Below are 15,122 nucleotides of genomic sequence, written 5' to 3'. Positions count from 1 at the left end.
GTTTTTTTCTAGGATCTGACTCATTTTAAGGTGGTTTCAGCACAACCCCCACTAAATTCTTGTGCTCCATCCTCATCACACCATTCACTGAAAAGCCATTTTGGTGGGGAATTTCCCTGGCATCTCTGGGAATGATGGAAATTCCTCATCACCCAGGGATTTCTGCACCTTGTTAAGTAAACTATTGAGGTGCAATTAGTTAAAATCAGGAGTTTGCAAGGAATGGAGTAAACCAAGTAATAACATTTTGAATGAAAAAGCTGTCAGCCCACAGCTTGGACAGGAGCACCCTGTGCTGGGTTAGGAACTGGCTGGAGGGCCGGGCCCAGAGAGTGGTGCTGAACGGGGCTGCATCAAAATGGCGGCCGGTCACTAGTGGTGTCCCCCAGGGATCAGTGTTGGGCCCAGTGCTGTTTAATATCTTGAGTGAGGATTTAGATGAGGGGATTGAGTCCATCATCAGCAAATTCGCAGATGACACCAAGCTGGGAGGAAGTGTGGATCAGCTGGAAGGCAGGAGGGCTCTGCAGAGGGACCTGGAGAGACTGGAGAGATGGGCTGATCCCAATGGGATGAGGTTCAAGACAAGAACCCCATGGGGAGCTCCAGGCTGGGCAGAGAGTGGCAGAAAGGGAGCTGGGATTGGCAGGAAGCTGAAGAGGAGGCAGCAGTGTGCCCAGGTGGCCAAGAAGGCCAATGGCATCCTGGGCTGGCTGAGGAAGAGCGTGGCCAGCAGGTCCAGGGAAGGGATTCTGCCCCTGTGCTCAGCTCTGGGGAGGCCACAGCTTGAGTCCTGTGTCCAGTTCTGGGCCCCTCAGCCCCTCAGGAAGGAGCTTGAGGTGCTGGAGCAGGTCCAAAGGAGGCAAGTGGGCTGGGGAAGGGATCCAGCAGAGATGCTGTGAGGAGAGGCTGAGGGAGCTGGGGGTGTTGAGGCTGGAGAAGAGGAGGCTCAGGGGAGAGCTCATCACTCTCTGCAACTCCCTGAAAGGAGGTTGGAGCCAGGGGGGGGTTGGTCTCTTTTCCCAGGCAACTCTCAGCAAGACAAGAGGCCATGGTCTCAAGTTGTGCCAGGGGAGGTTTAGGTTGGAGATTGGAAAGAATTTCTTTCTGGAGAGGGTGATCAGGCATTGGAATGGGCTGCCCAGGGAAGGGGTGGATTCTCCGTGTCTGGAGCTATTTCCAAAGAGCCTGGATGTGGCACTGAGTGCCATGGGCTGGGAACCACGGGGGGAGTGGATCAAGGGTTGGACTTGATGATCTCTGAGGTCCCTTCCAACCCAGACAATTCTAGGATTCTAAAAACCACCCTCCAGATCAGCTTAGAACTGTCCTGTGTCCCTGTCTGTGTAACAGAAAAGAAATCTCATCCTATTTTACATCCTATTTTAAAGCCCCTGCTTTACAGGGGCTGTTTCTCTTTTGATCTGTGTTCTCTCCCATAGCTGATTACTAAAATCAATAAATCAGCTTCTGTTCTGACCTGATCTAAACTGTATTCCCATTTTTTCTGTGGCACTTCTGTGGAATTCCCTTTTCTTTCTGAACCAATAAAACAGGATTCCTAAAAATCCAGTTATCAAGCTTTACTAATACAACACCAGTTAGTTTTAAGTTTTTTTGACTTTTTTTTTCCCTAATTCAGCTCCAAACAATATTTCTGAAACTTTCCTCACTGCTATCTTGCCATTCAGCTAAAATTCCTGTCTTCAGAGGTACCAACACAAAACCATTTACAAGTCTTACAAATAAAGTGCAAGTGAAATTTTAAATTGTGATAAAATCCTTGTTGTTCCCCTGTAGGAGGGACCTGTGTACAACTCTATTTTCTCCTTTTTTTGTTTGACAATAAATTAATCTTTTCTTTCTGAAGACTTAGATTGTGTAAGTTGGTTTTTTTTTTTTCAGAACTTCAAGAGTGGGGAATATACATTGTTTTTTTCCCCATTGAATCTGATATAATATTACTCTCTCTGTTGAGAGAGTAGCTGGTATTATATATATTTTTATATATATTTATTTTATATATTTTATATATTTTATACATTTTATATATTTTACATATATATATATATATATAAAATTATATATTGTAAGATTTCTGTTATGGAGCCCACCACATTAGTTTTCAAAAATAATTTTTAAATATGGATTTTAATGAATTATGAGCAGCTTTTCAATGCCACCCCTCAAGTTACACTTTTCCCTTCCACATGGTCCTCTTAAGAACATTTGTGTAATCCTGACTTTTTTTTTTCTTTTCAGCTGCTCTCCCAATAGACCCCTTGCTCCTCCTCTGGGAGAAGACCCAGGAGCAGCTCATCCCAGATCCCTGAGTGCAGCCAGGTTGGCATTGCTGGGGAGGATACACCTGGCCAGAGTCATCATTGAAAGCTTGAAAATCCCTCCTGAGATCCTCCAGGTGACCCCAAGAAAGAAAAGTTCAGCAGGGAAACCTCCACGACCTGCTTTAGGTTCTAAGTGGTAAGAAAGGTTGTTTTTTCTCAGCAGATGGGGGCTTCAAGGTGGATTTGAATCATAGAATCCTAGAATTGTCTGGGTTGGAAGGGACCTCAGAGATCCTCAAGTCCAACCCTTGATCCACTCCCCCTGTGGTTCCCAGCCCATGGCACTCAGTGCCACATCCAGGCTCTTTGGAAATAGCTCCAGACACGGAGAATCCACCCCTTCCCTGGGCAGCCCATTCCAATGCCTGATCACCCTCTCCAGAAAGAAATGCTTTCCAATCTCCAACCTAAACCTCCCCTGGCACAACTTGAGACCATGGCCTCTTGTCTTGCTGAGAGTTGCCTGGGAAAAGAGAGCGACCCCCCCCTGGCTCCAACCTCCTTTCAGGGAGTTGCAGAGAGTGATGAGCTCTCCCCTGAGCCTCCCCTTCTCCAGCCTCAACACCCCCAGCTCCCTCAGTCTCTCCTCACAGCATCTCTGCTGGATCCCTTCCCCAGCCCACTTGCCTCCTTTGGACCTGCTCCAGCACCTCAAGCTCCTTGCTGAGGGGCCCAGAACTGGACACAGGACTCAAGCTGTGGCCTCCCCAGAGCTGAACACAGGGGCAGAATCCCTTCCCTGGACTTGCTGGCCACGCTCTTCCTCAGCCAGCCCAGGATGCCATTGGCCTTCTTGGCCACCTGGCCACACTGCTGCCTCCTCTTCAGCTTCCTGCCAATCCCAGCTCCCTTTCTGCCACTCTCTGCCCAGCCTGCAGCTCCCCATGGGGTTCTTGTCTTGAACCTCATCCCATTGGGATCAGCCCAACTCTCCAGTCTCTCCAGGTCCCTCTGCAGAGCCCTCCTGCCTTCCAGCTGATCCACACTCCCCCCCAGCTTGGGGTCATCTGTGAATTTGCTGATGATGGACTCAATCCCCTCCTCTAAATCCTCCCTCAAGATATTAAACAGCACTGGGCCCAACACTGATCCCTGGGGGACACCACTAGTGACCGGCCGCCATTTTGATGCAGCCCCGTTCAGCACCACTCTCTGGGCCCGGCTCTCCAGCCAGTTCCTAACCCATTTCTTTTTGGTCTCCAGTTAGTTAAGTTCTCCAGGTTTCTGAGAGCTTCCTATTTCTCTGTTTCTCTGAGGAAAATCTACACTGGAGGCTTCTGAAAGTTAGATATGAAAATAATTCCTCCAGATGTGGTCTCACGCATCAGGCTCTGCTCTTTCTGGATTGTTTGTTGGGGTTTTTTTTCTGCTTTGTGTGTAGCAGGACATTGAAATTGTGGTTTTTTGGGTTTTTTTGAAGTGTCTAACACATAGATAATCACTTAAAAGTCCTTATAAAACAGGTAGTTCAGTGATTCTAAAAAGAAACCAAACAACTTCATAACTTGGGAGTGTGCATCCTGCCTGCTGTGCTCACTTCCATCATGCACATTGGATTTTTGGGGGACTGAGATCATCCACTCTCTGTTTTTACCCACAGCACCTTCTTTGTGGAATACCACTTCCCTGTGGGAGCTTCCAAGGATGGGAAAGGACAGGTTTCCATGGCAACAGAAGTCATTCGAGTAGCTTCAAGTAAAATCACAGAGGATGGTAAGAGCACTGGGGGTTTTCCTCCTTGTATTTCCAGTCCTCCTTTCTCTCTTAGAAATTATTTAGGAGCAGTTTCTATGTATTCTGTTTGCTGCCTGAAAAATGTGATTAATTGTGTGATTAATGACCCAGCAGAGCTGCTGTGCTGCAGGTAGTGGAATGTTCCTCCCAAGGAGGAGGGAGCCAAGAGGTTTATTTTGTTTTATATATTATGTTGGGTTTTATATTATTTTATTTCATTATTTCATATTCATATTTATTTTATTTATACCATTTTATTTCATGAAATTAAATCTTTCATTTCATATATATTATTTAATTTCATGTTTATTTTAGTTTGTGTTATGTTTTTTGTGGTAATGTTTTTCTGTGTTATGTTTTTTGTGTTGGGTTTTTTCTGGTATGTTTTTTTCTGGTATGTTATTCTGTGTTATGTTATTTTGTGTTATTTTGTTATGTTATCTTATGTTATCTTATGTTATTTTGTGTTATGTTATTTTGTGTTATGTTATTTTGTGTTATGTTATTTTGTGTTATGTTATTTTGTGTTATACTTTTTTGTGCTATTTTTTGTGTTATATTTTTTGTGTTTGTTTCTTGTGCTATTTTTTGTGTTATGTTTTTTGTGTTGGTTTTTTGTGTTATGTTATTTTGTGGGTTTTTTTGTTATATTATTTTTTGTTATTTTATTTTGTGTTATTTTGTTATGTTATTTTGTGTTATGTTATTTTGTGTTATGTTATTTTGTGTTATGTTATTTTGTGTTATTTTATTTTCTGTTATTTTATTTTGTGTTATTTTGTTATGTTATTTTGTGTTATTTTATTTTCTGTTATGCTTTTTGTTATGTCTTTTTGTGTTATGTTTTTTGTGTTATATTTTTTGGTATTATGGAGTTCTTTTGTGATGTTCTTTTATAGTCTCTTATTTTATTACACACTCTATTGCTTCCAAGAAGTATTTTTATTGGAATTTGCACATTTCTTTTCCTGGGGCCATATTAGCAGCTCAGGAAGCCCTTTCCTTTCATTTCAACATAAATCCTTCCTGCAGGAGCATGAGGATGAGGAATTACTTTTAGGAATACCATTGGATCACACCAGTTTTTTTCCAGATGCTGAAGTATCCCATGTAATATCTGCCAGAGCTCAGGGAGTCCAGTGGATCCATGAGGTTTTGCCAGGTCCTGTGCTCAGCTCAGTGGACTTTAATCTCTTCACTGATGTCACGGTTTAACACTGGCCTGGCAATTAAACCGAATACCAGACGCTCTCTATTAATCTCTCTCTCCTTGATAAAGAAAGGAGAGAGAACAAGGGAGAGAGACTGATGGGTTGGGAACTAAACCACACAACTTTAATGAAACAGTAATGATAAATAGGAAAAATTACTAAATATATACAAATATACAGGAAAATGGAAACCACATTCCTCCCTCCTTTCCCCCAATAACTCTCACGTCACCACCGAGGCTGCAGGGCAGCCCTGGGAAAGTCCAGGCTGGAATCCTGGAGTCAGCAGCAGTTGGGAGCTGGAGGCAGGAACACACAGATTCAGGCTGGGATGGATCAGGACCACAGGCAGGCGAACGGACGGGATCCTTCCAGGATGCCGGGTGAAGGAAGGGAGGAAGGGAAATCAGGAAATCCAGAAGTCTGGAAATCTGGATATCCGGAAAAGATCTGGCTTGGCCCTCGTGATGCCTCAAATTTATACTGAGTGTGACGTATATGGGATGGAATACTCTGTTTGGTCAATTCTGGCATCTATCTTGTCTGTTCCTCCCCAAAGGAGGGCTCAGGTGGGACCTCTTTACTCCTTCTGGACGGTAAAATGTTTTCCTCAGAGCTGAGCAGTGTCCTTGGCTCTGCACACCAGTCTCTAGCAGTAACTATAAACATCAAGTGTTATCAATCCTAGAAGCACACACTGTCTGAGAAACTTGCTGTTAATTTCAGCAAGTGCAACTACTTACAAGAGACTTAGCTAAAAGCAAAAGTACAAGACAGAAAATCACCTTTATCCTGGCCCAAACCAGGACAACTGAAAAGTCCCCAGAGTTTGTATCCCTGAGAATAATTTGGGATAAATTTCTCTCCTCAGTGAGCAGGGAATGCTGCATGAGCAAGATGCTCTCTGCCCAGTTTTCCCAGGAATGACTTTCCCATGGCTCTCCCAGGTGCTCACTCATCAGTCTGGGTGGCTCTTGAGAAGCTGGGGTGAATTCTCACTTCTCTTGTATATTTTCCATTTGGATCCAGATAAAACTTCTGAATTTCCCTGCATTTAGCTCTGTGAAAAGGTTTTATTGTGCCAGGATGGCAGAGACTTGATCAGCTGCAGCCTTTAGATGCTGCTGTTACATTAATTTTATTAATTAATTAGCCCTCCTGCTATTTTTTAGCCTTGGAAAATGCAAACCAGTTTACTTTGGGCTTGGTGCTACTAAATAATGCCAAATTAAATAATTGTCTGTCTTAACAAGGGGAAAGTTTATTTACATTCACTTAATTTTGAATAATTAATTTTGATTAATTTTAATTTTGAATAATTGCTGTTCCTGTGAGCAACAACAACAAGCAGCAAATTACCTGCAGGGTTGTAACATAATTTAACAGCTTGAAACCTTGAGAGATTCTTGCTGAGGGTTCCAGCAACAGCTCTTCCTCCTTCAGCTCCTAACTTGGACCTTGGATTTCTGGAAGATGTGTTCTTCCCTCCTTCCCAGAACCATCATCACTTTCCCCTCACACCTCCTGGACTTTATGTGTCTCTACTCACCTTCTACTCAAGATTTCCTGCTTCCTGATGAAGCTCCAAAGAGAGGGGAGCCCTGAGTCCAGCCTGGAGCTCACCAAGTTTCCATCTCCTTTGCAGGGGTGAAATTCCAGCAGAGTTTTGTCTTCCCTGTCCAGTTTGGTGGAACAATGGTAGAGCACTGGGGGAGCTCTGAACTTGCTTTTAAAATCTTCATGAGAAAAAGCACCCAGAAGAAGGTACCTCTCCCAACTTGTTTACACTCTGAGTATTGAATAACAAATAAATTCTTTGCCTTTCTCTTGCTTCCAAACACTTGGATGGCTCTGGCTTTTCCAAGGCCTCATCAGAGGCAAAACAAAGGAATGTGGCTCAACTGAGCCACTTCTTGATCAATTTTCATTGCCAGAAATCAGAAAATGCCAGACTGGTTTGGGTTGGAAGGGATTTTTCAAGATCATTGGGGATTGAGTCCATCATCAGCAAATTCCCAGATGACCCCAAGCTGGGGGGGAGTGTGGATCAGCTGGAAGGCAGGAGGGCTCTGCAGAGGGACCTGGAGAGACTGGAGAGTTGGGCTGATCCCAATGGGATGAGGTTCAAGACAAGAACCCCCTGGGGAGCTGCAGGCTGGGCATAGAGTGGCAGAAAGGGAGCTGGGATTGGCAGGAAGCTGAAGAGGAGGCAGCAGTGTGGCCAGGTGGCCAAGAAGGCCAATGGCATCCTGGGCTGGCTGAGGAAGAGCGTGGCCAGCAGGTCCAGGGAAGGGATTCTGCCCCTGTGCTCAGCTCTGGGGAGGCCACAGCTTGAGTCCTGTGTCCAGTTCTGGGCCCCTCAGCCCCTCAGGAAGGAGCTTGAGGTGCTGGAGCAGGTCCAAAGGAGGCAAGTGGGCTGGGGAAGGGATCCAGCAGAGATGCTGTGAGGAGAGGCTGAGGGAGCTGGGGGTGTTGAGGCTGGAGAAGAGGAGGCTCAGGGGAGAGCTCATCACTCTCTGCAACTCCCTGAAAGGAGGTTGGAGCCAGGGGGGGTTGGGCTCTTTTCCCAGGCAACTCTCAGCAAGACAAGAGGCCATGGTCTCAAGTTGTGCCAGGGGAGGTTTAGGTTGGAGATTGGAAAGAATTTCTTTGTGGAGAGGGTGATCAGGCATTGGAATGGGCTGCCCAGGGAAGGGGTGGATTCTCCGTGTCTGGAGCTATTTCCAAAGAGCCTGGATGTGGCACTGAGTGCCATGGGCTGGGAACCACAGGGGGAGTGGATCAAGGGTTGGACTTGATGAGCTCTGAGCTCCCTTCCCACCCAGACAATTCCATGATTCTATCATCATCTAGTTCTAAAACCTCAGAATGAGCAGGGACACCTCCCACCAGAACAGGTTGCTCAGAATCTGAACGGGTCTGACACGTGCAGGTAGTTTAAATTTAAGTTTAGTTGCTGTTCCATCTTGTCACCCAACTAAATGATTTTCTGAGTTTGAGACTGACAGGCAAAAAAAAAAAAATTCTCCTTCCCCACCCTAAATAGATCTTTCTGGATCAATCAGGAGCATTGGTTTTAATGAGCACACAGTTTGCTCAGCAATATGGAAGGAGTTAATGAGAAAGGGGTGTAACTGGTGTGTTGGGAGAGGGGAAAAATCTCTTTTATTTGGCTAAAAATATTTGTATAATCATTTCATGTGCTGAAGGCAGGAGGAGGTGATAACTCATCTCCTGTTGTGTTGTAATCAATATGGAGGTTGGAGCCCAGCAGCTCTAACATTTTGTATTTTTATGCATCTTTAAGCATGGAAATTTTCCTCAGTTACCAGGATTTGGGTTGTTCAATATTTTTGTGTTAAACTGGAGCTATTTACAGGAGGCACTGGGAGAATTTTCCTTATTCTTGTCCTAGTGAGGCTCAAATTTGGAACCTTTCCCCCAAATCCCTGTTGATAAAACAAATGGCATGGGAGTGGGGAGGGTGAGGGGCTGAGCACAGCTTGCCCTAACTCTTTTATTTTATATTATGCCCTTAATTCTTGAAATCTGACAGAAATCTGACAGAAATCTTACAAAATGGATTCTTTTTCTGCCCTCAGCCAGTGGCCATTGGCTCAGCAGCCCTACAGCTACTCCAGGTTCTTCAGTCTGAGCTGCTCACTGTCAGCTGTGAAATACCTGTGGAAAAAGAGGAAGGTCAGCCCCAAGTTGGACCACTGAAGGTATGTCCTTGAGTTAAATCACCTGGTGGTACTAATTTTGGCTGCATATTCTCTATCTTTTGGGGTTTTTTCTCCTCTTCCTTCTCTCTCTCTCTTCCTTCTCTCTCTCTCTTCCTTCTCTCTCTTCCTTCTCTCTCTTCCTTCTCTCTCTCTCTTCCTTCTCTCTCTCTCTTCCTTCTCTCTCTTCCTTCTCTCTCTTCCTTCTCTCTCTTCCTTCTCTCTCTTCCTTCTCTCTCTTCCTTCTCTCTCTTCCTTCTCTCTCTTCCTTCTCTCTCTCTCTTCCTTCTCTCTCTCTCTTCCTTCTCTCTCTCTCTTCCTTCTCTCTCTCTCTTCCTTCTCTCTCTCTCTTCCTTCTCTCTCTTCCTTCTCTCTCTTCCTTCTCTCTCTTCCTTCTCTCTCTTCCTTCTCTCTCTTCCTTCTCTCTCTTCCTTCTCTCTCTTCCTTCTCTCTCTTCCTTCTCTCTCTTCCTTCTCTCTCTTCCTTCTCTCTCTTCCTTCTCTCTCTTCCTTCTCTCTCTTCCTTCTCTCTCTTCCTTCTCTCTCTTCCTTCTCTCTCTTCCTTCTCTCTCTTCCTTCTCTCTCTTCCTTCTCTCTCTTCCTTCTCTCTCTTCCTTCTCTCTCTTCTTCTCTAAATCTCTGGATTTAATTGACCACATCTTGGGTATGAAGGTTTGTAAAACCACTACAAGCCCTGAACCCTTTTTTCTTTTGAGGTTTTAGAGGAATATTTTGAAGCTTTTGCATATCTAAGGCTGTTGCTGGGTGAAGTTCCCCTGGCTGCAGGCTGAAACAAGGGTCAATAACCTTGAGTTTGGAACCACTCCACTACAGAACCACTCTGCAGGCAGCTTTTGAGTAGTGCAGCTTCAGGGCTGGGATCTTGTCTCATCCTTGCTAAATCTTAGGCAAAATTCTTGAGTCTGTTTTCCTTATTTGGGCATTTTTCTGGCTCCAATCTTTGTCTTTATCCTTTATCCTTATCTCCTGGGCTTCCAATTTCTTCCTCCCCTTCTTGCTGTCCTGTCCTGTGACTGAATCCAGCAGGCCTGTGCTGCTCTGTAGCAATTAACACTTCCAAAATCAACATTTGCCTCTCCTTTAGCCCTCATTCTGGTGTTTCTTTCATTGCTTTCACACACAAACATTTTTATTTCTATCAATCTTAACTCTTTTCTCTTGCAAACCTTGACAGCATGACAAGGAAATGGAGAGGTAGGGCAGAGTGTTAAAAAAACAAAACAAAAGCCAAAAAAAAAAACCCCAAAAATGAGAAAGGAATAAAAAGAAAGAAAGAAAAAAAAAGAGAAAAAGAGAAAGCAAATGCAGTGGGGTATTTAAACCATTGGAGAGAAGGATCCACAGTAAGGAGAGGAGGAAGGGAGAGCTCAAATCATCAGGGAGTGTGAAAGAGAAGTGAGAGAAAACATTTGGACACACTTCTTTTTCATGATTTTTCTCAAGCAGTCACTGCTGGAGCAAATGATATTTGGGATATTTTGTCACCTTGGCTTGGTAGGGACTCATTTCTCAGTCAACTTGGTATTTGATTTTAATTTTTTTCCTTTCTCCAGCTGCTGTTCTGTGCTTCAGTGCCTGCTCCATCCAATAAAACTGCCTGGAGGTTATTTTGTAGTGAAAGTTGTAGCTTGTCACCAGTTGCTGAGTGATGAGCCAACAGTTCTAGAGCAAAACATGCATTTTTTCCTGAATTTCTGCTGCAGCCTCCTGTCTTTGAGGCTCATCTCCTCTGCCTTGCCCACTGCAGGTATCCCTGGAGCTTGCAGCCAGCAACAAAGATTTCACCCTCACCACTGCCAGGTCAGCTGCAGCCACCCAGCAAATCCATGCTCATGCTGTAAGAAATTCCCAGCTGGAACTCCAGGAGCCCAAAAGGAGGAGTGTAAATGCAGAAAATCCTCACTGCTTGAACCTTCACAGCTCCAGGGACTCCCAGAAGTCTGGAGCTCCCACCTTGAGCACTGTGCAGTCACCAGAGGCTGCACCAACCTTTGTCACCCAGAAGCTGGTAGGAGAAATAAGTGCACCTGAAGAGGATGGGTTGTTACTGCACGTCCTGCTGATGGTGCCTGATGGGAGGGATTTTGTTGCTGGGGACTGTGGGCCCCACAGTTCCTGTAATGTTTATTTAACCTGCAAAATGCTCAGCACAGAGGAGGCCACGAGCTCGGCTGTCATGTGGGGCACCACACAACCTGCCTTCCAGTTTTCTCAGGCAAGTCACAGGTCTTCTGCTTAACACTGGCTGAAATCTGCTATTCCAAAATTGCAAAGAAAAGTGACTTTTTTATAGGTAGGAACTGCTCTGCTTGGCTCTCTCCAGGATATACAGAGGGACCCTGAAAGGCTCGAGAAGTCATGAGGGTCACCAAGGCCAAGTGTAAGGTTCTGCCCCTGGGAGGAGGAATTCCATGGACAAGAGAATTTGGGAGGAGAAAGGATGTAGGGTAGCCCTGAGGAGAAAGATTTGGGGGTGGGGGTGGAGCAGAAGCTGCAGATGAGCCCAGAACCCCCCCAGGTCCTGGGGGCATCAGCAGAAGCCCAGAGAGCATTGAGGGAGGGGATTCTCCCCCTCTGCTCTGCTCTGCTGAGACCCCCCCTGGAGTCCTGTGTCCAGTTCTGGAGTCCCCAGCATCAGAAGGACACAGAGCTCCTGGAAGGTGTCCAGAGGAGGCACTGAAATGCTCAGAGGGCTGAGCAGCTCCCTGGGAAGCCAGGCTGAGGGATTGGGGTTGTTCAGCCTGGAGAAGAGGAGGCTCCCAGGGGAGCTCAGAGCAACCTTCCAATATCTGAAGGGGCTCCAAGAAAGCTGGGGGAGGGCTTTGGAGACGGTGGGGTAGGGAGAGGAGAAGGGAACTGGGTTAAAAGTTGGAGAGAAAGGGGAGATTGAGGTTGGAGATGGGGAAGAAATTCTGGAATTTGAGGGTGGGGAGAGCCTGGAACAGGTTGAGAGAGTTGGGGGTGTTCAGCCTGGAGAGGAGAGAAGGAGAAGGAGGAGGAGGAGAAGGAGAAGGTTCAGGGGAGCCCTTGGAGCATCTTCCAGTGCCTGAAGGGGCTCCAGGAAAGCTGGGGAGGGACTTTGGCCAAGGGCCTGGAGGGATGGGATGAGGGGGAAGGGTTTCCAGCTGCAAGAGGGGAGATGGAGAGGAGATCTTGGGGAGGGAGAAATTGTTTGGGGTGAGGGTGCTGAGCCCCTGTCCCAGGCTGCCCAAGGAAGCTGTGGCTGCCCCATCCCTGGCAGTGTCTCAGCCCAGGTTGGATGGGGCTTGGAGCAACCTGGGCTGTGGGAGGGGTCCCTGCCCATGCAGGGGTTGGAACTGGAGGAGCTTTTGGGTCCCTTCCCACCCAACCCAGTCTGGGATTCTATGCTTTCAGTGTTGATTTGGCTCAGTTTTGAGTTTAGATTTGCACTCTGAAACATAGTTCCTTGAGAACTATTACTATCCAAATAATCAGAAAGATTTCCAAAGCACAAAAGAAAACCAGTCAGAAAAGGTCAGTTTAAAAGTGAAAAAAACCAAACCATTCACTTCTCCTTTTGCTGTATTGGCAAGAGAACTTTTTGATGACATCCTAATATGCACATGCAGATTTCTTTTGTTGTTTCCTTGCTCTTTCTTTTCTTGATGGATCCATCAGAAGTGTGAGTTACTGTTCTGATAGGACCAGAGCCTTTCCCCAGCAAACAGCAGAATTTTGGGCATTTAATAACATTATTTTTAATTTTTGTATGGACATTTTTCTTTGGAAATGTCAGGATGCTCAAATGCTGGTGATTTATGAGACACATTCTCAGATGAAAATGTGAAATGTGAAAACACAGCAAAAGACACCTGAAGCAGCTGCTGGAAATGAGTAATCTGTTGTTTAGTAAACAGATACTTAAAGTTCAAAATGTTTTATAAGATAGCATGTGATCTCATATTAAAATTTATCTAAATTGCAGTTATTTTCCTGGCAAGCTCTTTTCCAAGCCTACCTTGCTAGGCAAGGCTACATTTAGTTTTTAATTTTCATTTTTGAAGAGCCCAGTTCTCCAGACTGAAGAATCATAGATTAATCATAGAATTGTCTGGGTTGGAAGGGACCTCAGAGCTCATCAAGTCCAACCCTTGATCCACTCCCCCCGTGGTTCCCAGCCCATGGCACTCAGTGCCACATCCAGGCTCTTTGGAAATAGCTCCAGACACGGAGAATCCACCCCTTCCCTGGGCAGCCCATTCCAATGCCTGATCACCCTCTCCAGAAAGAAATTCTTTCCAATCTCCAACCTAAACCTCCCCTGGCACAACTTGAGACCATGGCCTCTTGTCTTGCTGAGAGTTGCCTGGGAAAAGAGACCAACCCCCCCCTGGCTCCAACCTCCTTTCAGGGAGTTGCAGAGAGTGATGAGCTCTCCCCTGAGCCTCCTCTTCTCCAGCCTCAACACCCCCAGCTCCCTCAGCCTCTCCTCACACCATCTCTGCTGGATCCCTTCACCAGCCCACTTGCCTCCTTTGGACCTGCTCCAGCACCTCAAGCTCCTTCCTGAGGGGCTGAGGGGCCCAGAACTGGACACAGGACTCAAGCTGTGGCCTCCCCAGAGCTGAGCACAGGGGCAGAATCCCTTCCCTGGACCTGCTGGCCACGCTCTTCCTCAGCCAGCCCAGGATGCCATTGGCCTTCTTGGCCACCTGGCCACACTGCTGCCTCCTCTTCAGCTTCCTGCCAATCCCAGCTCCCTTTCTGCCACTCTGTGCCCAGCCTGGAGCTCCCCATGGGGTTCTTGTCTTGAACCTCATCCCATTGGGATCAGCCCAACTCTCCAGTCTCTCCAGGTCCCTCTGCAGAGCCCTCCTGCCTTCCAGCTGATCCACACTCCCCCCCAGCTTGGGGTCATCTGTGAATTTGCTGATGATGGACTCAATCCCCTCATCTAAATCCTCACTCAAGATATTAAACAGCACTGGGCCCAACACTGATCCCTGGGGGACACCACTAGTGACCGGCCGCCATTTTGATGCAGCCCCGTTCAGCACCACTCTCTGGGCCCGGCCCTCCAGCCAGTTCCTAACCCAGCACAGGGTGCAAATGCAACATCACCAGAATCCTCTCTGTTTAGCAAAAAGCTTCCAGTGCATTCCATGATTTTTCCATTCCTTTCTTTCAGGTGATGCCTTTTTCCTTGACTGCCAAACACTTGGAGAGGCTGAAGAACAACGTGATGATTATTGAAGCATGGAACAAGATGGGAAGCCCTGGTTGTGACAAGCTGCTAGGATTAGTGAAACTTCCTCTGCATCAGTTTTACATCTCATTCAAGTAAAAACATCTTTGTGTTGTGATTTAATGGGTTGGGAAGTATCCCAGTTGATGTTGGGAGTGAGGAGGGAAGGGTGGTGTCTGGGATCTGTGTGGGAGAATTCTTATGTCTATTTATATATATATAAATATATATAAAAATGCATATAAATACAAATGCAATACAAATATAATATACAAATAAATACAAAATACATATAAAAATATATAAATATATATTTTTATATATATGAATATATAATATGTTTTATTTTTATATATTCTTATATATTCTTATATATTTATATATATTATGATATATATAAATATAATATATAAAATATATATAGATATATAGATATAAATATATAGAAAGATATAAATATTTATCTATAAAAATAGATATTTATAGATAAATATAGATAAATATAGATAAATATTTATTTATAAATATATAAATAGATATATGAATATTGTTTATTTTTTTATATATATATATTTTTATATATATTTATTTATATTTATATTTATTTATATGTTTACACAAATAAATATATAGAGAAAGGATGGAGGGCAGCCCTGAGGAGAAGGATTTGGGGGGAGTGGTGGAGCAGAAGCTGAAAATGAGCCCAGAACCTTAATTAATTCCTTTTTTTTTGGTCACATTTATTTATATATATTTATAAATATATATATATAAATATATATTTATATATTTTTATATTTATAAATATTTTAATATTTTTATATATATATATTTACATATATATATATATATATATATATATATTTTTAATAGCAGAAACCAGG

At 44.7% G+C, this 15,122-nt stretch overlaps 1 protein-coding gene across 5 annotated transcripts in view; it reads left to right on the top strand.

Annotated features, from left to right (window-relative positions):
* Positions 1 to 15,122, top strand: part of C2CD3 (C2 domain containing 3 centriole elongation regulator) — an 80,828-nt gene that overhangs the window by 19,586 nt on the left and 46,120 nt on the right. For all 5 annotated transcript variants that reach the window (XM_030464814.1, XM_030464801.1, XM_030464808.1 and 2 more), the window contains 6 exons: positions 2,263 to 2,481; positions 3,946 to 4,058; positions 6,936 to 7,054; positions 8,893 to 9,015; positions 10,780 to 11,247; positions 14,182 to 14,333. In XM_030464814.1, coding sequence (XP_030320674.1) covers positions 2,263 to 2,481; positions 3,946 to 4,058; positions 6,936 to 7,054; positions 8,893 to 9,015; positions 10,780 to 11,247; positions 14,182 to 14,333 — 1,194 coding nt within the window. The remainder of the gene's footprint in view (positions 1 to 2,262; positions 2,482 to 3,945; positions 4,059 to 6,935; positions 7,055 to 8,892; positions 9,016 to 10,779; positions 11,248 to 14,181; positions 14,334 to 15,122) is intronic.

This window comes from Calypte anna, chromosome 1 (genome assembly GCF_003957555.1).
Source record: "Calypte anna isolate BGI_N300 chromosome 1, bCalAnn1_v1.p, whole genome shotgun sequence".
NCBI lineage: Eukaryota > Metazoa > Chordata > Aves > Apodiformes > Trochilidae > Calypte > Calypte anna.
The sequence above is the reverse complement of the archived record's forward strand: the minus strand, read 5'-3'. Positions and strand labels throughout refer to the sequence as shown.